Below are 27,377 nucleotides of genomic sequence, written 5' to 3'. Positions count from 1 at the left end.
GTGCAGAAATGAGAAGTCTACCTCTGTCCTCAGTTTGGCATTGAACTTTGTCACTGAGTACCTAATGCAGCATGGATTAAGACCCTGAGCCCAACTGAAGTCACCAATATTAAGTTCCTGCAGCCCATGTTAATAGAGAGTCCTACCTTACAAGGCAAATATCAAATCTTCTAAGTCAAGATCTAGTTCGTATGCCAAATAGAACATGACTCCAGACTGGCTGAATGTCTTTGGTTCCCAAAGTTTGATTATTAAACTTACCTGATTTCTTGGACTTCTGCAGACCAGAGTTTGGAGAGTTATCACTGCATGTCCTAAGTTGTCCGGGGTTTGAGGAAACATTTCCTTGTTAACTGACGGAGAGTGTACAAATTGGTACCGTTCTCCTGAATTGAAATACAAGGTTCTATCATTCTGCTAATAGCAGTGACACTTTTCTATGTTACACTTAAGAGTTGAAAACACATTTTCATTTATATGGTCTCATTAGGTTCGTCTGGTCCTCCCAGTAACTGTAGGTAACTACATGTGAGGAATAACTGTGATAATTTGCAGTGAGTGCCTTTAGCCAAAAGTAAAATAATTCAAACCTCATCTTTAATAGCTGCACATGTTTTTATAGTGCACAAAAGATTTATGTGCTTTGTGATTTTTGTAGGAAGGCTTTTACCTTTCCATAAAAATAAATAAGGGCCCATGCAATAAATACTATCTAAATTATAAGGAAATATTTTCAGTACAAAATATAAGTGGATTATCATTCCATTCCATAGTAAGCATAGAAATAATTACGCTTCATCTGTTTTCTTATTTGGTATTTCAGATATTTTTTGCCATCAGTTCCTTGAGAAACTGCATACCCAAGACTTTTCTAGAATGGTATTTACATGCTTGTAGGAAGTCGTTCCCCAGTATAAAACACTTCAATTTAAGAAAGGTGATTGAATCTGCCCTTTTGAGTGGGATGTGGAGCCAGGACTAGGACAAGACAAGTAAGCACCCAGGGTGCTTGTTGAACCTAGGATTGAATGTCTCCTTGAATTTGTGCTCTGGGTGCCTTGCTACATCCCCCTAGCCCAGATCCTCAACATACTGGACAATACGATGTATGATGGTTAATTTTGTGTGCCGACTTGACTAGGCCACAGGGTGCCCAGACTTTTGGTCAAACATTATTCCCAATATATCTGTGACAGCGTCTTGGATGAGATTGACATTTGAATCAGTACACTGAGGGCATGTGGCCCACATACATTGGGCCAGTGTCAGTGGGCCTCGTCCAATCAGTTGAAGGCTGGACTAGAGGTTGACCCTCTTAGGAGTAAGCGGGAACTCCTTCTGCCTGGGTGCATTCACACGGAAAGACTGGCTCTTCTTGGGTCTTGAGCCTGCCTGCTTTCAGACTGCAATGTACACCTTTCCCAGTCCTTTGGACTCCGATTAGAACCATACTACTGTCTCTGCTTGGTCTCCAGCTTGCTAACTGTCAGCTTCCATAGTCATATGAGCCAGTTTCTTATGATAAATGTATCTGTGTATCCTGTTGGTTCCTTTTCTCTGGAGAACTCTGACTAATACATCTAGTTTTCTGTCTCAGCTGCCTAACAGTGGGAGAAGTTCCTATTAAAGAGGGGCAAATGGCAGCACCGGCCAAAATCCTGATCAACTTAAGCTCCTGGGACCTTGGTTTCTTCAAGTACTGAAAGGAAATAATTAGTTTACTTTTTACAATGGCAGCAAAATGCAGTTGCATAATGTGTACGAAGTCCTTGACACGTAGTAGACACTGAAAAAGTAAAGGTCCTTTCTTCCCTTTGTATTAATGAGCTGTTAGTGCTCAGTGGGAGCCATGAGGCCAAAGGGGGTAGTCCGCCAGATCCCAGGCGAGGGACTGTGCTGGCAGGATGCCCAAGTTCCACTCCAAGTGACAGCATCCCACCCCCTGAACTCAGAATGTCACCCCGAGCTGGCCTCGGGAGACCTGGCTTCTGGCCCGGCTCCCACACCATTTATCTGGGGCCTCAGACAAGTATTTCATTTTCTTTCTCATTTGTAAAATAAGAAGGCTCCTTTCAGTTCTGAATTCTCTGTGATTTATCAGTCATTACCATTTCCACATTGTTCTTGGTTTTGTGTTTGAATTCAGGTCACAGGGAGAAAGCTTGGACAACGTGGTTAATTGTAACAACAGCAAAAAACCTTGAGCAGAATTAACTTTTCAAAATCCCGTTTGCCTTTATAATGCTAATAAAATCAACTAAAGTCTATTTTAGACAACTTACCTCTGGTTCTCCTATATGCTTGGTTTCGGTCCATTTAAGTTGACCAGTAAACTGACTTTAGGAGTTAAACTCTGAGGCAGGTAGACAGGACAGCTGTATTACTAATATTTATCCTTTAACACCTTCTCCAAATTGTAGCTCCTTTCAGGATATAACATTTATTCCTGGCTTGGCTCTTTACAAAGAATCGAGGAATCAATTCTGAGATCTTGTCTCACTGCTACAAATTGAGATTTTTTTTATTGCGAACTGTATAGTAACTATAACTCACAAAACCCATTACTCAATCAGGAACATAAACTAGACTTCATTAGAGCTTGCAGAACTTAATTTCCTGGGTATAACTATCTTTTTTATGAATCCTTACAGAGTTTAATTTTAAGTTCATTACTTTTTTTCCATCATAAACTAATATACCCTCTAAAAATTTTTGGAAAATCCAGAAAAAGAGAAAGAAGAATGGGAGAGGAGAAGTCGTGTATAGTTAACTTATATTAAGAAATGTTAATATTTTGGTGTTTTTTCCATTAAGGTAACAATTTGTGTCCTTTCTTGTTGTTTGCTTGACATTGGGGCAATTTCCCATGTTATTACATGTATTTGGGGATTTATTGAAGCATTCTACTTTGATTATGTCTTTAGATAATTTTGCACTTTACAAATAACACTGTGAAGAGAAATTTGATGCGTTAGTTTTTCTACATTAGGATTAATAATAATAATAATAGTTCCTTAGGACTGAGTTCCATCTTGGAATTTCTAAGTCAAAGCACCTGATCATTGTACAGGCTCTTGGCACATACATTACTGCTGAATGGCTTGTGATGGCTACTCCATTCTTCCAACAGAATTATGCAAGGGTGTCCTTTTTGGTTTTCTTTGGTGGCTTATTTCTAAACTTCCAAATGGTACTGATGGTAGTTGATTTGTGCCTGCATTTTGCTAAGTTCTGACAAGTTTATCCCAGGGGGAAGTTCATACTGTAGGGGGCAGTGGGGGATCAGCAAGGGGCTCTCCTCTTCCACACAGGGATGTTAAGTTCCGCCAAGGTAAAGAGCTCTGCGTAGGGATGATTATTAATTGTGAAGATAAGACTCCTCAGATAGATGCTAATTATAAATTATACTTCTAGTCTACAAATACAAAATGAGTGGGTGATTTCTAAAGAGTAAAACAGGTCATTTCTTTTCAACGTTGCAACCAAATACATATTCTACTCATTTAAAATGAATAGGGATAAATATTTATGAGTCTCTCTGCGTGCTTCATATACAAATGTAGATATAGTTACCCAAAAATATTTTGAAATGACGGTGACTGGAACATCTATTTTTGCCTGTATACTCTTTAAAAACTATTTTAAAAAATATATTAAGTAATTTATTCTCTAGACGCTCAGCAGTAGGATTTCCTCACGTTTCAGAGGGACAAGGCAGAGAGGGATTAGCAAGTAGATCAGCTTCAAAGCCTAGAGAGTTACTGTCATCAGTGGGTAGAACGTAACACTTTGTAAGAGGAAGAATGGTGTATTTGCTCCATTTATCAAAACAAGGGAACTCTTACAGGCCTTCTGTGAAAGGGGAGACAAATTCATTTGCTAATCAGAGCTGTACATCCAAGTGGGTAGAAGGGGAAAGAGTAGATCTCGGGGGAAGTTTAAGAGAAAGTACTCAGGCAGCTAAAGAGCTGGTTTCACTAGATCCTGCAGTCTTGATATCTGAGTAAATACTGTGCATTTTTAGCCTTTGAAGTGTCAACCTCTGCTGAATTTGCTCTCAGTGGAATAAAATGTTCAGGAGGAAATAAACCTGGTAGGTAGACTCAAATTATTGTTTATAAACTGCTGGCTTCTCTGATACTGAGCATCGCAGCCACTTCAAAGGCAGGAGCCCTCACATGCTTTTTGGAGTGAAATCTGCCGTGAACACGTGGTGAGCAGAAGGGAAGTGGGCCAGCCTGACGGAGGGAAATCATTCTCAACCATCCCGGTGGCTTGCTCTGAGTAATCTCATCAACTGGTTATCAAAATGTATCTCTGCACTTTGAAAACATCAGATACTGGTAAAAACAGAGGTGTGCATCCAAGGATATCTGTGCTGTGAATATCCAGGTTTGCATATGCTTCTGAGCAGGTGACTCTAATGAGTGGTGAGTCTTAGATCACCAAGAGCACAGAACTGAGGTGCTGAGACTTTAACAATGAGAACTAAGTCTTTACTGAGCCCAGTTCTCTCCCTAGTTATCTATGCAGGATGAACTATATTCTTCCCAAATGCTTGGGACTCTGTTGAATCTTGGAAGAATTTGTCAAGGGCTGACTCCACTTAGAATCATAACCTCTTAAAAGGGAAGGCATCTTTGAGATTCCTTCCAAACACCTTATTTTTCAGATGAGAAAAATCAAAGACCAGAGATGATGATTGACTTTCTGAGGATCACAGAGAAAGCTAGACACAGAGCTGGCAAAGGAGCACATATCTTCTGACAGCCGGAGCAGAGCTTTTCCCTTCCCCAGTCTGAAACTTAAGGCTGTGAGAAGGTGCAGCATGGCCACATCACAATCCAACAGCCCCATAAAATGTGGAAGGAAAGAATTGCCCATAATTTTTCTCCTGGAATGGAGTATGAGGAAATCCGATGATCTGTTTTTGTGTTATCCAGTCCAAAACATAGACAGACAGACAGACAGACAGACAGACAGACAGACAGACAGACACACACACACACACACACACACACACACACACACCCTTTAAATGTTCAACTCGGGGCCAATAGCCGGATGGGATGGGAACTCAGTTCTGGCCATGATATGTTTCACCCAGCACAGTGCCTAGGACATGGTAGATATTTAACAATTGGCCAAATCTCAGGCCAATATCAGTGTGAGTTTTTTCTTTTTTAATTTCAACATTAGCATAATGGAAATGGTTGGTAGGGAGGAAGAGTGGTATGATGGAAAGCATGCTGGGCCAGTCCTGACTGGATGGGCCTAGGAAATATAACTCCATGGCCTTCAGTTTCCCTACATGAATCTCCTAGAATTTTTCCAGCTCTAAAATGTCACGTTCTGCCATTTTACCTTAGAGGGGCTTTGTGAAAACTGACCTGTTTCCAAAGCTCTCTGAGATCCTTTATTGTGAGAGTTGAAGTGTTGAAAGTCAGATAATATATATCTTTAAAAATAGCACTGTCTTTACACGACTTTGAGAAGCTGGCCCAGGTTCATAGAGTGGCGTGGTGTTTTGTCTGCTGCCTAAGAAGGAGGAAAGACATTATGTTAGCACAACGTGTACTGACCCTTATGTTCTGTTGTCCTTCTCTTAATTTGTTTTAGAATGTTGGCTCCTTCTTGAGGGTGAGTTCTTTCCCCTAGAATCCACCAATCTTAGAATGACAACCCCTCTCCCTTTCCTTCCTCCTTACGTTTAGTAAACTTGATTTTTCCCCATGATACTAGAACTTTAATTTCCTCTAGTAGTATCTACCACAGTGATATAGCACAACCAAAGAAAACGGAGGGAAAACACTGAAGACAGAAACAGAAGAGATGATGCCAAGGTGAGTCTTCTTTTTTTTTTTTTTTTTTTTTTAAAGACAATAGAAAGAGTTCTGTGGAAATATTTACTCTCTGGGAGGGAGATAACTCAGAAACAAATATAATGGAAAGATTTGATTTTTTTTTGGAACAAAGCAATTTTGGAGGGATCAGGAAGAGTGATACAGAGTAGCATGGACAAAAGATAAAGTTTAGAAATGGAAAAAGTCAAAAAAAAAAAAAAAAAGACAACACACCAGTCCAGAGCAGGAGGAGGGAGGAGGAAATGTTGAGGGAGGTTGCTTGTGAATACAGGAGATTTTAAGGTCAACCACGGACTAGTAGAGCCAGAAGGGATGTCAGCCTCTCACAGGAAGTGTGCAGCCCAGATTTTCAAGTACTTTCTATAAGAATTCCATCGTCATTTTAGCTATACAGAATTTCATCATATTGATGGCCCACACTTTATATCCACCCAGAATCTTACTTGCTACAATGAAATCTCATTTCTTTTTGTTGTACCTTTAAGGACTGGAGGACAGCCATGTAGCAAAACTTCACAGACATCAGAGACTGGTTTTCCAGAATTTTATATATATATATATATACACATATGTATATGTGTATATATATGTATATATATAAAAGAAACCCACCAAGAATTATAGACAAAAATGAAATTAGAAAAGTCATCAATCTCAATACTGAATTTTCCAAACCAGTCCTTCATTAGCCATTCTAAATAGTTTTAATAAGTTTTTGATATGCTTCTCTGAATTTGTTGGATTCATTAATATCATTTAAAATAGTAATATTATACCTAGTGCATTGCATGAAGGAAGGATTTTACACACAATAAGTTTTGTAATCAAGTTGACTTTTTTTTTTTGTATAGTCGACTTTTATTAGTGGAAATGTAGTAGAATAGATATATTGAATAATATATTTGGTGAAAATAGCCAAAAAAGTTGAATACATTTAAAAAGTAAATTATTACCACATTGCCCAGTTGTCAAAAACAGAAAGAATCTGCAAAGGCCAAAAATGAAGGAAGAATGGAAACCCTCAAAGGAAAACGAACGCCATTTTGATCAGATGTATGAAGTCAAGATCCAGTCCTAAGTGAAACATAGAACTGACATTGTATAAACCTGGTATCAAGTCTTGTGTTTAAGTCCTTGATCCATTTTGAGTTAATTTTTATGAGTAGTATCTAAGATAAGGATCCAATTTCATTTTTCTGCATGTTTATACCCAGTTTTTCCAACATGTTGAAGAGACTGTTCTTTCCCACATGGGTGCTCTTGGCCCTCTTGTTGAATATTAATTGACCATATATGCAGAGACTTAATTCTGGGCTCTTTATTCTATTCTATTCTTCCAATCCATGACTGTGGGATAGACTTTTTTCATATAGCATAAAATTTATTACTCAAATTCAGGTTGTGATAAACTATGATTTTCCAGACTGATTTGCCTAATTTCAGTTGCCCCGTTAGGCTTTAGTGGTTGGCACATTTCATTCCAGTTTTAATGGTATCATATTTTAATTGGTTAAGATTTGGATACTTCTCTCTTCCAGAATATTAAAAATCTACTTAATTTAAGAAAATCAACAGCTTTTGTGAGCACCTTCACACATTGTTTATGAAAGTCACTAATAAGAATATCTAATAGGTTGGTTGTCCAAGACAGATCTGAATGAAACACCATTCGGGATGCACACCAGGCTGACACAGGTTTATGCTTTTGGCGTGGCTCTTAATTTGATTGTTCAGCCATCCCACAGAATGGTATAAAGGCTGGATGTCCCAGTTGTGGGAAGGAATCAATACTGATTTTGAAACAGAGGCAGACTGTCTCCATTGCTCCTGTCCTCTCTTCTGAGGAAGGACATCAGTTTTGTGAGGCACTGTTTGTGTCTTGCAACTCTGTGTTGATGTCTCGGCTGTTCTTTTAGGTATTAAAAGAGCCATGAGAACAGATCCTGATGCTGACTAGTCTGTAATTTCCAGAGCCATCCTTTTTTTCTCCTGAATACAGGAGACCCATTTCTCAGTGCTTTTTAATTTCCAGACATTCACACAAATCTTGATGCAGATCATATTGGCCCTGCTGATTTGCGTACATACACTTCTGTCATTGGTCTATTTCTTTTCCTCTTTATGTAATCTGTTATCCTCTGTCATAACTGGGAACCAAAACCATCTCTGATATTTTCTTAAAAAAAACCAGTCAAACTGAAGATGTTAAAAGCCTGATCTCTCTCCCCTATGGTGTTACTGGCCTTCTTTGATCATCTGTGTGTGTGTGTGTGTGTGTGTGTGTCTGCGCATGCATGCACAAGACATTTGAATTTACTTTTATAAAATGAAGTTGGACTGCTGAAAATAAACTGGTAAATAGTTATGGTCTCAGCCTTTAGTAATTATAGTCAAACAGAGGCGATATGAGGCCAGATATCCCGTTTCTATGTAGATGGGTATAATGAATGCATTGTGAGTCAGTAATTCATATTTTAATTTGAAAGCTAGTAACATATTTACAATTGGAGAAGTTCAATATAGTAGCAGTAGAGTTATAAAAAATTTAGTAGTGCTATTTTGAACAAAGAGCTCTAAAGGCGTATACATTTGCTGGAAATTAGGTTTGGCAACTTTCAAATATGTTCCAAAAGAAAAAAGAAATCGTGGTAACAGGTAACAAAACTGAATTGGTGACACTGGGGTGGGGTGGGGGTGGTACTAGTTGTGAGGGAGGGGGCCAAGATGCAAGAATAACTCCTTTGATGTGTCCTCTATTTATTTATTGCTTCTGGCTTTATATACTCATCTGTCTTTAAAGATCTGATGTTTAGTCCCAAAAGATGGGACTAATCTTTCTTCGAATATCTTTTATTCTGTCATTAAGTGTTTCTTCACTTCAGACTTCTTTATCCCCTTAGCTAGATGAGAGCTGGTTTTTTGGTTTTTTGTTTGTTGTTTTTTTTAAACTGCCACAGCTCTGGATTAGTCCTTTTCTTCCCAAATCTTCTCTTGCGTGCTTCCTTCCCTTCCTGCCAAAGTGAAGCCAATTAAGCTACACTAAATACCTACATTTTGAATTTAGTAATAATGTAATTTAGCTTAATAAGAGAGAGAAGTAAATATAAATCTTAGCTAATGTAGATAATGACATAATGGCTTCCTAGCCAGGTCCCAGTCATTTGAGAACTTCACATGAGAGCATATCTTTTGCTGAATAAATACATTTTCCACTTATGTTTTTAACAGTGATTTGCTGGAAAAGTCTTTTTACCCTGATATATTATCTTAAAGCACACAAGCTATACACTTAAGTAAAAAGTTACTGGCTTTGATTAAATTGCTTTATACAAATGAGTGTCTGTTGGATTTGGGGGAAATGGCCTTTTAAGCTTTTTAAAAATCCTGCCCGTTAGGTATCCACGCCCTCGCTTAGGGGCCTGAGGAGTTCAAGGCTGACAGTAGCTGTGAAAAGTTTCATAGCCTTTTAAGAAAGTTCAGGGGCTGTGTTTGGGGAAGAGATATACATATTATGCAAGGCTGCTAGCTAATGCGGAGAGTGTAACATATGGAATTCATAAAGGTCCAATTACAGGACCGTCACTGTTTGCCATGGTTTTAACTTATGTAAGTTATTGATTATACTTTCATGAGATCATAATCAAAAGGTTATTCTTTGGTAATGGTGTGTTAGAAGAGCTTTATCCTGAACTTCAAAGCTGTCCTCTGAGCCCCAAGAACAAAGGCTCAGAAGTTTGAACTGGGGCCAGAATCAGTCTGTATGAGTTAACAATGTTCCAGACTGTCCAGGAGCTGAATCAACCCATCCACGTGCGTGAACTTTCTCTCATCACATCAGATCAACAGTCATCACTAAAAGATGACAGTTGATTCAGCTTTAATGTGCCTTTTTTTTTTTAATGAATCAGCTTGACTAACTGTGGTGTCTGCTCGCATCTGCCTCATAACTGTAAAGTACTGTCTTTCACTGTGCTCTTAGAAGACGGTGATTATCACTAAGTAGGTTTACCTCTAAGAAAAGGAACTGCACGTACTAAATAAATTACAGGAAATAATTTTTAGAAATGAGAAAGCTAGTATGTCACATAATAATTAAAAAGTCATAAGGTAGGGGGTTCAGATTGGTCCTAATATTCTGACATGTTTGAAGTGGGCAAGACAGAGAGGCTGTGAGGTCGGCTAATGTTTAAATGAAAAATATGCTGCCCTCTCCTTCGCTCTTAAAAACCCTTCTATGAGGATCTAAGGGCTTAAAACTATTACACCAAAAAAGCAGAACGCCAATATGGGTAATCACAGAGAGCAGTCTTTACTCTTTTTCACAATAGCACCTCCCAACCTACTCTGTAGGCTGCCTTCCCCTGGGCCTTTGGATGAATTGTCAGGCAGATCTGGGATTTCTCTAGTCGGCCAGAAAGAATAAAATGTCCTCTGATGACTTTAGTGCTAAGGTTATTCTTGTTTCCGTAATTAACATATCCATTTCTGTGTAGTAGGAAAAATTCTCATCTTTATTCATGGTTAGAACTCCTCCCCACCCTTGGCTGTGACCTGGCTGACTCTTCTCTCTAGACCACCTCCCATTCCCCAAGGCTGGGTGACCGGGTTGCAGGTGGAGGGCCTGGAAAAGGTGAGACAAGATAAGAGGCAGGGCATTGATGTCACTCAGTGTTTAATTCTGCCCCAGAGGATGTTCAGTGCTCACCGTGTTAGTGTGGACACATTTCTGGGTTCCTCCACTGGGAGGATGTGACTCCTTTGCCTGTGATCGTGCAGTGCTTCCCCCTCCCACTGGGCGCTCACAATCACAGCGTCCCATCCACTCTGGTCCTGCCGCACTGGCCTCCGTGCTGTTTCCTGATGGTCCTAGGGACCATCCCACCTGAGGGACATGACACTAACTGTTCTTTCTGCTGCTGTGCCTTCCCCCAAGTATTTGTTCAGTTATTTACCAGCTTTCTGACGCTCGTATTCACCTACTTGTATTGATATAGAAATAGTGTGTAAAAAAAAAAAGTTCTGGTTTAAGTCAGTAGTGTTCATTGCCTGTATTGTCAGGTATACAGTACAGTGTTAAGCAAGGTGAGAGGTACGGAAGTCTCAGTTCCTGTCTTTGAGAAATTCTGCTAACACTACTCTTTGCCTGAACTTTCTTAAGGAAATAAGAGTACAGTTGCCCTTTGGGATTCACAGGGTATTGGTTCCAGGAGGCCCCACGGACACCAAAATCCAACGGTGCTCTGGTCCCTTAGTATAAAAAGTGGTGCAGTGCAATGAATACAGTCAGCCCTCCATATCCATTGTTTCGCTCCGCAGTTTTGTCCCGGGTTGGTTGAATCCATGGATGTGAAACTCATGGATATAGAGGGCTAAATGTATTTGCTTCTGCTTAAATTAAATCCAGTGTTTTATCCCATACAACCAACTTCCTGTATTACAATTTGAATGGAAAGAAATCAGACAATAGGTAAAATGTTATTGTGGTTAAGTTAGACTGTGTTTATATTTCCAAAAGCATGTTTGATTTTGCCTTTTACCCTAGGGATCAATTTCAGCCAGTAGTTCTGATGAAGGCAAAGTTTTAAAGTAAATTAATTTCAATTAATTAATAACAAAACCTTTCTAAATTGAAACATAAAGAGAACAATAGGTCATTGTATTTAGCTGATCTTTCTCTATTCATTCCTTCTCTCATTCATCCTATGAATATTGATCAAGCACTTCCGACGTGGGGGACGCTGCTCCAGGTGCTAGGGATGCAGCAGTGAGCAAGAGGTGAAATGCTGGCCCCACTTTCTCTCCACGTAGTGAATAGGAGGAGACGATTTTTAAACGTTTAAATGGACATATAACAAGTGACATAAGTGCTATGTGGAAATATAAATCAGAAAATAAAAATACGCATGGTGAGGGTTGCTATTTCAGAAAGGATGAATAGCAAAGCAGCTTGGATGAGATGACATTTTATGTGAGACCAGAATAAAATTCAGGGAGCAAGCCATGTGGATATCTGGGAGCAGGGCACCCCAGCAGAAGAAATAGTTAGTGCCGAGCTCCTCACGTGGGTATGTACCTGGCACTCTAAGGAAACAGCAAGGAAGCTAGTGTGTCTGGACCAGAGTGGGTGCGGAGCCTTGGTTAGGAGCATCCTGCCAGAGGGGAAGCTTTGCCGTATCATTTGGAATTTGTTATTCTCTGTAAGCGGAAGCTATTTGTTTAACACTGATGCCAATATGAGACTCCGTTTTCTTTTTTAAAAGCTTTTTTGATGGAAAATTTCAAACATATACAAATAAAGAATAGAAACATGAACACCCATGTATCCATCACCCAAAGCCAGGAATGATTAACTCATGGCCAGTCTTGTTTCGTCTATACTCCCCACCTAGTTCCCATTCCCAGAGTATTTTGAAACAATCTCGGGTATCGTATCACTTCATCTATAAATATTTTAGTATGTACCTATAAGGATAACTTTTAAAAACCCCACAAAAACATTAAAAATAATTCTCTCATATAAACAAATAGTCAGTTAGTGTTTAAATTTCCAACTATCTCTCCTAAACATCATACATTTTTAAAGGTTTGCTTATTTGAATGGGAATCCAAAAATAAGGTCCATACATTGTGATTGGTTGATAAGCCTTTTAGGTCTCTTTTAATCTATGCTTCCTTTCCATTATCCTTTTTTTTTTTTTTTTTTTTTAAGTTTCTTCAAATTTTTGTTGAGGAGACTGGGTTTTGGCCTGTAGAGTTTCCCATAGCCTGGATTTTGCTGACTACATCTTTGTGGTGTAGTTTTACTTGTTCTTCTATCCTCTGAATTTCCTATAAATGAATAGCTTGATAGGACATTTCTAACTTGTTTTAAAGCTAAAGAAATAGGTGATTGCAATTCTGCCTACCTAGGATAACCTCAACTGTAAACTCATATCTGGAATGAGCAGAAAAGGAAAGGGTTTTTTAGACTATTTTCACCGCCATTGCTCTCCTTTTGAACTCTTCTCTCTCTAACCACAGCACACGGCTGATGCCCTTCAGGACTGTGAGAACCCTCCTGTTCACATTCCTCCAGCCCCCCAAACCCAGAAATCCCCAGACTGCTTCATTCTACCCAATGGTTCTCCCACTGTCTGGAAACTTCTGCCCCCACACCCCACCACAGAGGGACCTGTGTATTGATCCTACCATTTGCCAAAGGCTTACTGTATGCCAACGTTGGCTACCTACTTGACACAGATTATTATTTTAATCCTTGCAACAATGTGATAAAGTAGGTGCTGGCCCCCCTTCACTTCATGCTTGCCAAAGTCCTGTCAGAGCCTACACACCCGTTCTTCCCTCTCCTGAAAACACTGCCCCCTTTCAGCTCTTTAATTCCCACTCATGCAGACCTCACACAAGCCTTTCTTGACCCCCAAGCTAAGTCCAGTTACACATTCAAAGCACTAACATATTTATCCTCTGAAGTCCTTTAACACAGACTTAATTTTTTAATTATTTGATTAATGATCAACTCCCTTCCAGCCTGCAAGTTCCCAAAGGACAGACACTGGATCTGTTTTCACTCATCCTTGGCATTGTGCCTGGCACACTCAACACATATGTGTTGAATGAATTAGAAGCTAAGATTATGCCCAAGGCCAGCTAGTCAGTAGTGGAATAAGACTGTGAGCCAAGTTGGTCTGACTGTAGCCCAAATTTCACCCAAATTTATCCCAGCCTCTGGATGGTGTTATTTGGACTGGTTGCTGACTCAGTGCAGAGCCAGCTCAGGACCAGCTTAGTTTCTGTGTGTGTGGTCTCACTGTCACCTGTTTCCTGCTGACCTGTGATTGGAATCCCAGTGTTCACCTCTCTTAACAAAGCTTCACAAGTATATTTCGGCTTCTGTTCCATTTAAACTCAGGAATTTCATGACTTGACTAGACATGGTAATACATAATTTACCTATTTTTTTAGGATATGACTAATTTGACTTAAAGCCCATATTCATTCTTTATAAACAGATTTTTGAGCCACAAAAATATTTTCATCACTGGGGATTCAAACAAGAATAGACAAAGTCCTTTCTATAGAAGGGAGTAGGGAGACAAGTAAACAAGATTGTAAAGATAAGAAAAAGTATAGGAAAGAGCCTCTGGGGTGGGAAAGTTTTACCAAAAAGGGTGACATTTCCGCTGAGTCGGGAGAGGTATGTCAAAGTTTGCTTGGTGGACAAGGGCAGGGAGTAGACATTCCAAGCACAGAGTCGGGCGCAGGGTTCATGAGAGATCATGGCACTTCCGTAGACTCAGAGCTTGCTATAGTTGGATCAAAGACTTGTGAGGAAAGACATGAGAGAAGACATAAAGTGGTAGCTCAACTCTTCCTTGTGATTAGAAATCATTATGGGTTTTAAGTAGGAGCAGTGATGTGGTCCAGGTAGCATTTAGGAGGAAAAGCAGGATGATACTGTAGATTGGAGGGGATAAATCTGGAGATCATTAATTAACAGGGAGATAGTTAGGGGACAATTACAGGATCATGGGTGAGAAATGTCTGAATCTTGGTAGAAACAGTGGGAAGGAAAAGAAGGGAATAGATTTGAGGAATCAATGAGAGTTTGTGGAGGTGGTTGGTGAAAAAGTAGTCTAGAAAGACCGCCATGTTTATATCTTGGGTGATTGGTTATATAGTACTTGCTGTCTGAAGAAATATAAGTGAGCAGGTTCATTCTAGGAATTTGGTTCTCACATGTTAAGCCCAAGGGGAGATGTCTGGTAGACAGCTGTCCATATGAACTTAGAGCTCAGAAGAAGGGTGAAAAGTGGAGATAAAAATTTGGAGATCATTGAAATGTAGGTATAAATTGAAGTTGTGGAAACAGATGAGATACCCCAAGAAGAGAGCAGAAGCAGGAAGAACAGACCAGAAATTATATCCTGGAAACATCAACATTGAAGGCAGTGGTTCTTAATTTTTTTTTTCTGAGTCATGGACTCCTTTAATAATGTGTTGAAAGCTAGGGTCTACTCTCCCCAGAAAAATAGTTACATGCATGTGAACACAAAAGCTATGGCTTCTTGAATGGTGTATGGGCCACATTCTGAGCTCTTTGTAAGGTGCGGTTATAAAAACAGAAGCAGGTCAAGGTCATAGGGAAAAGACTGATCAGAGAAGAAGGAAAACACAGAGAGACTGTTGCTATATATAGATCAAAAAAAAAAAAAACAGACAAAAGAGAAGTTGATTGTGCTAAAATATTTAAGAGAATACAAGAGAGATTAAGATGGAAAAGTGCTCAATGAATTTAACAACTGGAAGGTTGTCATCAGTGACCTTTTAAGAGAATAATTTAATAGTAATGAAGGCAAAAAAGCCGTATTGTAGTGAGCTGAAAACTGATGGGCAAGAAGCCTGGGGCCATGAGCATAGCGTCCTTTGGAAGCATCATAATGACAGGAGGGAAAAAAGATAGCCTGGTAGAGACAAGGTTGAGTTTTTAACCTTTCATCACATTAATATATGAGAGAAAATGACATTATTGATGGAGCCAGTCTCAGAGGATGTGGGAAGGCCACAGGATTGAATGGATGTGGCCTGTTTGTAGGTGGATGGAGGAAAGTTGAGAGAATTCCTGTCTAGCAGTCTCTCTTCTTGTGGACAAGATCTCATCATTAGTTGAGTGAAGATAGCAGGAATGGGGCAGAGGACTTTGGGGAATCTATGGAATTGCTGGGTGTAGGAGAAGGGGAGACCAGGGATGTTTAAAAGAATTGCTCAGGGGTACTCGGGGGCACCTGGAGTTGGCCATGTAGATTTAGCCAGTCCTCAGATTATGGATTTTCAGCATCAGTGTTCTCCAGGAAATTGCTTCAGTTCTGTCTGTTTCTTAAAGAAGGATGATGGGTGCATGTGTGAGTAACAATTTTAAAACGGCAAATATCGGGAGGAGCTTAGAAGATTAAAAATGTTGATTGTGCTGTATGTTCTAGGCAGTGGCTTTTTCTGTGTAGAAGAAAATGTATAGTCATGACTGTTACTGGAATCTTTTGCTAGTAAAACTGGTTCTCTAAATTTTGGATTTTGAAAATCTAATTATGAAGTTACAGACTTTTTTTTTTCTTTCTGTTTGTCTCTTTGGTAGGAACAGAACAACAGGCCATTGGAAGATATCTTGTCATATAGTATTCTGATATATGAAATCGAAATTATATGAACAAAGAAGTTAAATTAAGGCATGTCTCATAACCTTTACCCAAAGTAGTTTAATGCATTTTTTCAAAACATGAAGTTAAGGCAGAAAGTGTGTTTTTTTCCCGGTTTTCATCAAAGAAGTTAAGCTAATACCATCCATGTGGATTCAATAAAAAATATATTAAAGAATTTCAGAAAATTACCTGAAGCTAAAACTAAGAAAAATATGACCTAATATTAAATAGTTCGAAAGCTGTCACTGAGGCTATCTCCTGACATTTCTAAGTCAGTTAAAAATTTCAAACACTTACTTTTTATCAGTAGAGAGAAATAAATATATACCTTTAGAGATAACTATACATTATAAAGAACTCTGGAAGTAATGGAACATTAACTTTGCCTCTTTATTACCCAAATTTCTTGACACATTATGTCATTCTGTTAAAAAAAAAAAAGTGATGTGCTGAATTACACCACTGTGCGAGCTGTGTGAAGGTGAGAACAAGGAAATGAGATACTGATGAAGAATAAATATACGGCATGAGGTGTAAGGGTAATGGCTCAGGTTTTAAATTATTATTAGAGGAGTAACTTTTAGCACATTCTCTCCCCTTCCCCCCACATAAATTTGCAGGGACTGCTCCTGCAGCTGTAAGAAAAGAAATCTTCAGATATAAATCTTGAGATGTGAAGGAAAAAAATAGAAAAAGTATTCCTTTTCCAGAACTGAAATCTCCCTCTCCCATCTCCTCTAGAACACCTGCATTCATACTGCTGCTTTATTAGCCCTTCCATGGTCTCCAGTAATTATTCTGTCTTAGTATCTAGGAGAAACCAGCTGCGCTCCTGAGTTCCTCCACCCTGGTTTCTTTCCCCGTGTCCCCTGTAGAGACTGTCCCTAGTCCCCAGAGTGCCAGCTGCACCACTTGTAATAAAGTTTTCTTTACCCTGTCCTGTCCCTTACCCCGCTCAATGTTGTCCAATACTGTCTGTCTCTCTAGTGCCTGATTTTTAGGTTGGCACTACCCATAACTTGGCAAATACTTGAATTAGGGCAAGCTTACTCTGAGAAGGAGGAACTTGTCCCAGAAATCTTGAGGAATAAAGAGGAATGAAACTTTCAGAAGCCCCTCTGCTGCCTGCATATTGCTCTTTCCATGGGAACTTTTGGCAGTCTGGTGAAAGTGTGTTGAACAGGGGCTGTATTTTATTTAGAACCTACACGGTCTTTATACCGATAGCCTTTTTTTTCAGTCTTCAGAAGAACTGAAAAAAAAACCTTTTCCATTCTCCAACGCTTTGCTCTTCTACTCCTGGGTAACCCCTCCTTCAAAAAACAACAACAACAATAACCCTAGCTTTTGGCTTTATCTAATGCAAAATAGCAATATAGCTGTCTATTGCATTGCTTTCCTATCTTCAGGAATCTTAAAAGAGTGACTAGCCAGTGATTTGTCAGATAACCAGGTCTGTTTCTGGTTTGCATGAGCAGTGATGATTCCAAACCCGAGGAGGAAAAAATGGAAAATGTCTTAGATATTTCAGATTCATGTGAAGCCAAACTGTGTGATCTCCTGCCAGTTTTAGTTTACAAAACTCTCGTGGTCCCGGGTGTGTTTACTTGGACCTTAAGTCTTGCTATTACCATCATATTCCAATAACTTCTCTCCCTCACCCCAGCCCTGGGACTGTGGTCTAGTCTAGTGTGTATAAAAGCCATGACTAGAACAGAAGAACTAGGCTGATGGAAATTATCTCCTTAAGCAATGTTAATTCAATGTCAATTTAATCCAAGGCCAGCGACATAATTGAATAACCACTCTGCATGAGAAGGTGCCTTTTCTTTTCGTTTCTGAAACAAGTTCCTCTTAAAGCCAGTCTCTAAAGAAAGCAAGAAAAAAGTTATTGTGGATATTTCAGTGACCTTGCAATTGCATATTGTGATGTACAGAATGCAGAATTTATGTAAATTTATGCAATTTTACTTAAAAACTTTTAAAATTGTATAAATTGCATGTCATTGTAATTATACATCTGTAACCTATAGGAGAGGCCTCAGTGGGAAATATGAACCAGAGGACCATTGGGCAAAGGTCAAGTTTCAGAGGTGGACCTTGTTTACACTGCTTGCTTATATTCTTTCTGGGAGCCTGATTGCTAAAGTTTTGTCCCCAAACAAGCATAAAATGGTTACAAACTAGGCCCAGGTTGGCTGGATATCAAATGTCAATGTTCATTTGATCGCTCCTTTTTCGAAAATGTTCTCTATTCTCTGTGTATGCTGTGGTGACTGGCCACACAGCAAAGTAGAAGAGAATCTTTTGACTGATGAAAGTAATTTAGCAACTGCCAAAACAGAGAAGCTGCTGCCTATCTGTAGAATCAGAGGCTAATGCCATTTCACCACAACGGAGTGTTCTGGAACGCACCAGTTTTACGCATCTGGATGCTTCTTGGTAGGTCATTCATGCATCCAGCAAATATTTACTAAACACCTTGCTGTGCACAAGGCTGAGTGAATCTCCAACAGAGTGTTGGAAAAAACATTTAATCCCATCCTTAACATAAAGAATCCAAAATGTATTTGAGAGTACACGATATATTCACGTGAAAAGTTTCATAATAAGAGGGGAGAGAGAAATAGCTCAGTGGTAGAGCACACGCCCAGCATGCACAAGGCCCTAGGTTCAATCCCCACTACTTTCATTAAAAGGAATCTAAAAAGGGGGTGGAGGGGTATAGCTCAGTGGTAGAGCATGTGCTTGGCGTACACAAGGTCCTGGGTTCAATCCCCAGTGCCTCTGTTAAGCGAAAAAAAAAAAAAAAGAAAAGTTTTATAATAATACATGATGGTACATGTTTAAGGGCTAGGCTGGTTTAAGTGCTATCACAGGTAAGGCTAAAGGCTTTATCCTGTAGGTAAGGAGCGATAGGAAAGGACTGTGATATGGCAAAAGCAATACTAATTTATAAAGATACATACACCCCAACATTCATAGTAGCACTATTTACTATAGTCCAGACATGGAAGATACTCAAGTGTCCGTCAACAGATGATTGGATTAAGAAGATGTGGTTTATACATAAAATGGAATATTACTCAGCCATAAAAAAGAATGAGATACTGCCATTTGCAACAACATGGGTGGACCTAGAGAATATTATGCTTAGTGAAATAAGTCAGACAGAAAAATATAGAAAACTATATATTAATTACATGTGGAATCTAAAAAATAATACAAATAAATGTATGTGCAAAACAGACACAGACTCACTGACACAGAAAACAAACATGTGGTACCAAAGGGGTGAGGGAAGGGGAGGGGCAAATTAGGGGTACAGGATTAAGAAATATAAATTACTATATATAAAATAGATAAGCAACAAGGATATACTGTATAGCATAGGGAATTATACCCATTATCTTGTAATAACCTATAATGGAATACAGTCTGCAAAAATAGTGAATCACCATGTGGAACACCTGAAACTAACACAATATTGTCAGTCAATGATACTTAAATAAAACAGTGATGTTCTAATTAGACATACTGGCTTATGTTATGGCAGATATTTTAAAGGGGCAGGCAAGAAGAATATTTAAGAAATGTTACAATAATGCCACCTCAAGGAAATAAAAGCTGGGTTAGGGTGGAAGCAGTAGGAATGAAATGAAGAAGCAGAATCAAAAGAGGATATGAGAAGAGAAAGGATAAGATTTGGGTGTCTGGCTATCGGGAGATGAGGTAGAGGCAAGAAAAAGCAATTCTGAGGTTTGCTGTTACTGGAAAAATGGTGATACTGATTGACAGATATAGAGCAATGAGGTGAGGAAGCTGGTTTGGGAAGGTGATGAATGGGGCGCCATGTGCACAAGCATGGCCATGGGGCAGTGTGAATGGTTCACACTGAGCATCATTGCACAGAAGGAAATAATTCAATCTGTGAAAGTGCAGGCGTTTTATGACTGAAAATAAAGAGTGAAGAGCTGAGGCTTGAGTCTTAATGATTTTCTGAGAGTATGAACTGAGAGGAAACTTCATAAGGACACACAGGAAGATCAAGATGTGGGAGAAGAATCAGCAGACTGTTGCAGACTCCAAGGGTAACGAGTTTTGAGTTTGAAGGATGAAATTTTGCAGAGAGGTGACAAGAAGAATGCCAGGGAAGAATGTGAGATCTGGCAATTTTCAGTCTAGACATTCAGGCGTCAGATTATTTTAAGCATTGGGCACGCTCGTTCGTTTTGTTTGGTACTTTAACATTGAACTATTTTCCATTCTTGCTTATTTTAGTAGATTTCTTCTGGCCTTTCACATACCATATAGGAGCTATTTTATACTCCTTTGGTGGTTCTCCTACTTGGGGCCTGGCTAATCTGAACACGCCTGTATGCTATAGTAACAGTAACCTGTAAGAATTCAGTGACTGGAGTATGGTAAACACTCCACAAAAGTTATTTGTAAGATTTCAAGCTTTATGGCAGTAAGTTCTATCTTTTTAAATCACCTGAAATTTTCTTTGGGACAAATCTGATACCTATATTGTTTTAGTGTTTTCCCATGAATGCTTATATCCGCATCATAAGACATGAAGTTAAAAGAGGTTTGAGAGCCATGGTTTTACGAAGAACCTTTGATTCTTAACTCAGAGGTTCCTGCAATTATTGTGCTTATTAGATTAAGTGTGCACCATAAACTCCAAACTTCAAAGATGGAAAAGAAATACTGGATTCTCTCCATTCCTTCCAATGGTTAATGCAGTTCTCCGCTTCATTTCTTCATGTCTACCCAGAAAAGAGTGCCAGAGTGAAGGCCTTCTGAGTTGTCCCATTTTGCTGTTTAAATGATGTCTTCATCTCTTCTGGAAGGAACAACCCTAATATTCAGCCAAGTCGCTTGGAAGCAAGTTAAACGGCCTCCAGCACTCCTTTCTTGATAATATTTGGGTGTCTTTTATATTTCTCTATGAAAAGAAAATTTACTGCATGGCAAACCAGGCCAGCAAGATTTCTCAGCAACTTAATTTAGAAGTGAATTATTCTTCTGAATAGACCCATTCTTTGTTTGAATACAAGGCAGTCTTTTCATGCGTTTCCCAAATAAGCACTCTAGTTACCTCTACCTGACTTTCCACTAGTGTCACTTAATGAAACAAAATGTACTTTTTCCTAATAGAGGTTTCATGCTCTCCAGTATGCCACCTCCCTAGTACAGTTCATGCTCTGAGTTCCTTTTATCTCAGTAATAAATCTGCAGTTTGTGAAACTTGTTCCCAAACTTTAAAGCTAGCTCTCTGTTCTTTTTGGCATAGAATTTAGGTTTTATTTGCCCCCAGATCAGTTTTTCCAGGGGAGAGGTTTAGGACTAAGAATATTTATTATATTATAAATAAAATTAAAACAGAAAGTCCTGTCTCAAAATTATAATATGACATTCATAAATCTATCACTTATTTCATCAGCCATTTTCTATGACTTTGGGGGAAACAGTTAAGCCTTTAAGTTAAATGAGGAATATAACTCATCCTCTATCTCATGTTGATGATAATTTATTTGTAAAAGTATTTGTATGGTATTGGTGGTTTTGGTAGGTTGCTTTATAACACCAGAGTGAACCCCTGAAAGAAGTCAGTGTCAAGATCAGACAAATGGTTGATTGGTTTCTAAGTGGTTTTCACGTTGGATTTTTAAGAAGGCAATGGACATGGACATGAACAAGCTCCTTTTAAAAAATAAATACCAAGTACGAAGAAAATTATATATTTTGGAGATTATAGGAACTTTGCTATCTCTAAAAAGAAAGCCAAATAAAAAAAGGTTCTTTCTGGCAACTGCCTTTTGCTAATGAAATTGAAGGAGAAGACACTGTTTCAGCCAGTTCCTGCCTTGTGATACAGTCTTAGAATTGTAGTAGAAAAGCCATGATGTTTACTGATTCTCAAAGAAATCCCAAGGACACCCTAAAACCTCTAGTGTGAAACTTGTCATTGATAAGATGAGAGTATTGGCTGGCCGGAGAAGTTCATTAAACATAGCTATATCCTGTGAGGCGGTCATGCCAATGCTAATTATGAACTCTCTGGTACCAAAAATAATGGATTTAAGCTTCCCAACCTACTTCACCTGACCATACTCAAAAGCAACAACAGGAGATCCAAAGGTTCTATGAAGTTATGTATAGGACGCTGAGGGAAATTCTTTCAGTCTCACATTCCGTGAACATCATCAAAGGCTTTTGAAAGAGATACTCAGAAGCTACTTAAATACTGAGTCTTGTTTTCTTAAAGCACACTTTCACGGAGACATGCAAGAGATTTAAATAAAAGGTTCTATGAGCATCGCTGTACTAAATAGACATCCAAGAAGAATATTTCATTTATGACTAGAGATTTATACAAATAGAGCCAGTGGTTATCATCAGCCACACAGAACTGAAAGCAGGGTACATGATTAATGTCTGTTTTTAAATAAATGTATTTATTTCACTATAAAAGGTGTGGAACCACATGTAGAAAATTTGGAAAAGAGAGGAAAGGAAAAAAAAATCAGTTACCATCAGTTCTGCACAGTCATTGTTTTAATCTTGGTATCTAGTCTTTCATCCTTTTTCTTATTAATGCAGAAAATGGTTTTTAAGACTTACTGAAATTATGTTTTTTTTAACATTGTGTATTGATTTATAATCATTTTACAATGTTGTGTCAAATTCCAGTGTAGAGCACAATTTTTCAGTTATACATGAACATATATATACACAAGATCTTATGGTAGCTCACAGAGAAAAAAATGTGACAATGAATGAACTGTTAGTTTTTATAAATGCAGTTTTAAAATATGTCATTCATATATAAACACACATTTAGTTTGTAATGTGATAAAGCTCAAAGATACAATTTTGGAGCAACAAGTGGTAACGTGGAATTTGAAGCAATATAACTACTGAAATGTTTTATTTTCAGCATATTTGCACTCTATTCACTCAGCTCTTTTCCATCATTAAATGTACTATGAATACAAATATTTAGAATAAGTCCTGGCATGTGGTATGCATTACATAAATAGATGTTATATTACTGTTGCTAGTTGCTATTACTGTACTTGGTAATATAAATAACCCAAAAGTTATTAATTATAAAGGCATATAGCGCTAAACCCTTTCATAATGCCAACCAAAATATGTTTTAAAACTAAATGGTAAATATTATCTAGGAAAGTATAGAGGGAAGTGCAGTGTGGAGAAGTCATTTAAAACACTTGGATTCATGAAACACCATCTAAGAAGTAGCCCACTTTTAATAGGCGTTGGTTTTCCCAAAGGGATGTACTTAATGTTCTCTTTTTCAAAGGAACTCATTCCAGTTGAATTACCTTTCTTGATAACACTCCTTTCATCAGACTTCTTGCGATCCTCTGCCTTCCCTTAGACAGCGTAGGAATTCACTCTCATGACCCTTTATCTTCAGGCTCCTTCTAGTGAATGAATTTAGTAAAATTAATTCACACAACTCTGTTACCCACCTAGGGAACCCTTCTCAGTGGTCTTTTGGAACCATTGCCACAATTCAAAGGGATTGGAGTGGGAATTTGGTCAATGAAAGTACTCCTTTTGACTTAATGAAATCAGGAAGTATTTTTCAGCCAACTGCAAGTATAAACGATGTCTCTATCAGTGCTGAGATTACCCTCTTGCATTACCATCCTCATGTTAAACTCCTTAACGCCTAAAATATTGATACTGTGACATAAAGCAGTTACGTGAATGTCTACCATGTATCTTTCCTATTTTCCATGTTGGAAAATAAATTTTATACTGCATGCAAGAAGGGCCATGTTCTTTTTTAAACCTCTTTCTAGCCCATGTTTATGTAATCAGTTTAGTTAATTAACTTATCCAAATTCTGGATATCTCTACAGATAACTGTAGAACCACTCAATCAGTCTAACTCTCATTTTGGTATCTATACTATTTGTTGATTTTTATTCCTAAGCAAGAAAACGTTGTTTCCATCATAAACCCTCTTAATAAGCCAGCTGAGAATCAGTTAAGCATCAAATCTCTACAGTGAGATTATATGTCACTACTTTCAGTATTTCATGGCTGTTCAAGTAGCAAGAATCACTTTCTCAACTAAACTTAGTAGGAAAATGAAAATGTTTACAATGTAAAGCTTTATGGCTTGTTGTCATTTGTGGTGGTGGTCTTTGCATTGTCAGACTTTTCTCTCCATAATTAAATTTAGATGTTAAATATAAACCTTCCAAAGGAAATGATACTGAAAAAAAAATGTTAACAGCCAGATCATTAAATTCTGGACTTTGATGTCTTCTTTTACCAATAGGTTGCTGTTTTCATTGTTGCTTATTTATTACAGCTTTCGAAATTCTTGTCAAAAGACTCACTTCAGGTTTGAAAATAATTACAGAATGACTCAAGAAGCTGAGATGGATTTTCTAAAGGCTGGTTGAAGATTGTTTTGACCTCACTTGTTTCCTTATGAGCATTTTTCTCAAGCCTTTAAGAGACAGCAACTAAATAATATTGTTTAAGTTAAAAGGCTATCGTGAATATTTTGGATATGTTATTAATGTTTTAAAGAATCACTTCTCTAAACAGAGTCTAATTCTAGAGTTCTAAAACCCAGAAGAGAGAGTTATGTCTTCACAATATTTGAGGTGTCGTGTGCTCCAAAAATTCTGTAGTGAAAAATGTTAGCCTCCCATCAGAAGGATGATGAATTGAGAAGTGCCTTCCCACTCTCTGTGGTTTCCATGGTACTGACTGTCAATGCCTTTTGTTGTAGGCAGAATACTTCTATGAATTCCTCTCCTTGCGCTCCCTGGATAAAGGCATCATGGCAGACCCAACTGTCAACGTCCCTCTGCTGGGAACAGTGCCTCACAAGGCATCAGGTGGGTGGTCTTTGCCTCAGAGAAAGGTTTACATTTAAAATGGTGATGGAAATAATATTTTAGATCCAGATGTCACCCATCAGAGGGGTTACAGAATGTTTTCCTGAAGAGATCTATTGATTTTAGAGCAGATCAGTTGCTATGTCCTATTTCCTTTGGGCAAAAGATTAAACTGGGAATGAAGAAGAAATGGACACTTTAGAATTTCCTAAAAACTCAATTCATAAATGATTCCAGATTAAAAAAAGAAAGTCACCACGTGAAATATACGTGGTCAATAAGTGTGAATTAATGTAGTGCATATAAATGTGGCAAATATGCACAGTAAGTGATGGAGGGTAAATGGTATAAGTCAAGAAAAACTTCCCCCAAATGAACACTGAATTAAATAGGAATTTGAAGCAGAGAAGAGACAGGAAAAAAATGGAAGAAGGGAGTTCAGTCTTTTAGATCTAATCATCCTTCCCTGCTAAGAACATACAGTATGTGGTATTTGTTTAGAACTTCTCAGCCTACATAGCACCAATTCATGCATTCTCTAATTTGTGTTCGGGATGGATTTAAGGCCTGAGTTACAGCTCCATTTTACAAATTAGAAAGTTGAGGCTTGTGAGGTTTAACTGACTTTCCCAAAGTCATATATTAATGATAAGCAGGAAGCTAAGACTAGAGCCCCCAGGTTTTATGACTCTTAGAAGAATTCAGAGTTCACTTTTGTTAACATGTTCCAGTAGTTCCTTCTAGTCTCAGTATAGATATTTTTACATAATTGTGGTAATATTATCTATTTGGTTTTGCATGATTTTTCTTTGCATTTAACATTTTAACATAAGCATTCTCTCATGTCATTATAGATTTTTCCAAAAGTTGTTTTTAATGCCTTTACAATATTCCATTTTATGAACATACCACGATTTATTTACTCATTCCCTTATTGTGGGTTCCTCAGATTGTTTTTAGGGTTTGCATATGGGAAATAGCACAATCAACATCCTTTTTAAAGTAACAGGTGGTTGTTGCGCCATGCCCTGTTTGTCTCCTTCACCACAACTGCCAGCACAGGGCCCAGATAGAACAGGCATTCAGAAAATACTTGGATGAATGTGTGTACTGAAATCTTGAAGTTCATCTCATTATTTTGTGAAAATAGGGTCTTAGAAGTAAAGTTATTGTGTCAAAGGAAATGAACTATGAAGTTTTTAAAAGGCTCTTAGAACAAATTGCCAAAATGCCAAATTACTTTCTGCAAAGGTTGTGCCGATAAGCACCCTGGCTAGCAGTGTGGGAGAGTGCCTGGCTTACTATAACCTCAACAACATGGGTTATTAATCATGTGAGCTGTTCTGCTGACTTAAATAGTAAAAAGTGGTTTCTCAGTGTTTAGTTTGATTTTTTTTAATTCCGGTTGAGGTAAGAGATATTTTTATATATTTGTTAGATAATGTAAAATATCTGTGTACCATACTCATTTTTAAATTGAAATAATGTGGTTCTTACTGATTTGCAAATCTCACTATATATTAAATATTTATTCTTGATTGCAATTTTTTCCATTTATCATTTATCTTTTATTTTTTTGAGGGGGGATATGCAGAGGCTTTAAAATCCTATGGTGGTCAAAACATCTTTTCCTTTGTGGCTTTTTTCCCTATTACTTTTATGCTTGGAAGTTAATTCCTGTTCTAGAGAGCAGGTAAGTGATCATTTGTACATGCTTTTAATATTTTATAAAAATTTTGACAATAGTATGAGGTAGGGTTCTATCCTGCATTATTTTTCTGAATCATCAACTTTTTCAGTGTAAAAAGTTGGATTGATCCAAAATGTGCTCTTCAGTTTACAGCAAGTTCTTCTATACATAGAGTTGGTTTTTGAGCTTACTGTTTAATATTGTAATATTTGTAATTTTATAGTATCTTAAAATAAGTGATAGCACAGTCCTGTGTCTTACTCTTTTAGAGGAACATTAGGATAATTTTGTCAGATGTCAAATGAAAATCTCATTAGGAGCCAATTTAAATTGATGAAATAATCAGGAAATCAGGCACCCTAACAAAGTCCGTTTGCAGGTGGTGGTTATGTACGATTCTCAGTGGACCTAGATGGCCGCATCCCAGCGCTGTAAGAGTTGGGGACTAAATAAGCACAGAGATTTCCTAATTTCCTGGTGTGGGTGCCCACGTGGGTATAGACAGGAAGACTGTGAATCTGAGTTTCTCTTGGGTCATCCCAGCGCTGCGGGTATGACTGGCGGCCCTCCCATAGGATTTGCTTCCAATCTAGATGGGTTTGGGCTCTAGGAAGTTCCTGTGAAGGAAAGAGGCCTCGTGTTCTGATTCACTCACCCGAGATTTGTAGCCCCAAGGAGAGGAATAGGCCGTTCCAGATACACGGGCTGCCCAATTCCGCCCAGATGGTAATGC

The 27,377-nt window shown here is 38.3% G+C and overlaps 1 protein-coding gene and 1 non-coding gene across 2 annotated transcripts in view; both read left to right on the top strand.

The window, feature by feature from the left end:
- Nucleotides 1–27,377, top strand: part of WIF1 (WNT inhibitory factor 1) — a 65,677-nt gene that overhangs the window by 13,379 nt on the left and 24,921 nt on the right. Inside the window, exon 3 of the mRNA XM_006192361.3 lies at nucleotides 24,846–24,954. Within this exon, the coding sequence (XP_006192423.1) occupies nucleotides 24,846–24,954 (109 nt within the window). The remainder of the gene's footprint in view (nucleotides 1–24,845; nucleotides 24,955–27,377) is intronic.
- Nucleotides 18,776–18,847, top strand: TRNAA-GGC. Its single transcript has one exon. It is a non-coding gene; the product is annotated as a tRNA-Ala (tRNA).

Source organism: Camelus ferus, chromosome 12 (assembly GCF_009834535.1).
Source record: "Camelus ferus isolate YT-003-E chromosome 12, BCGSAC_Cfer_1.0, whole genome shotgun sequence".
NCBI classification, from domain to species: domain Eukaryota; kingdom Metazoa; phylum Chordata; class Mammalia; order Artiodactyla; family Camelidae; genus Camelus; species Camelus ferus.
This window is presented reverse-complemented; position numbering and strand designations above follow the sequence as displayed.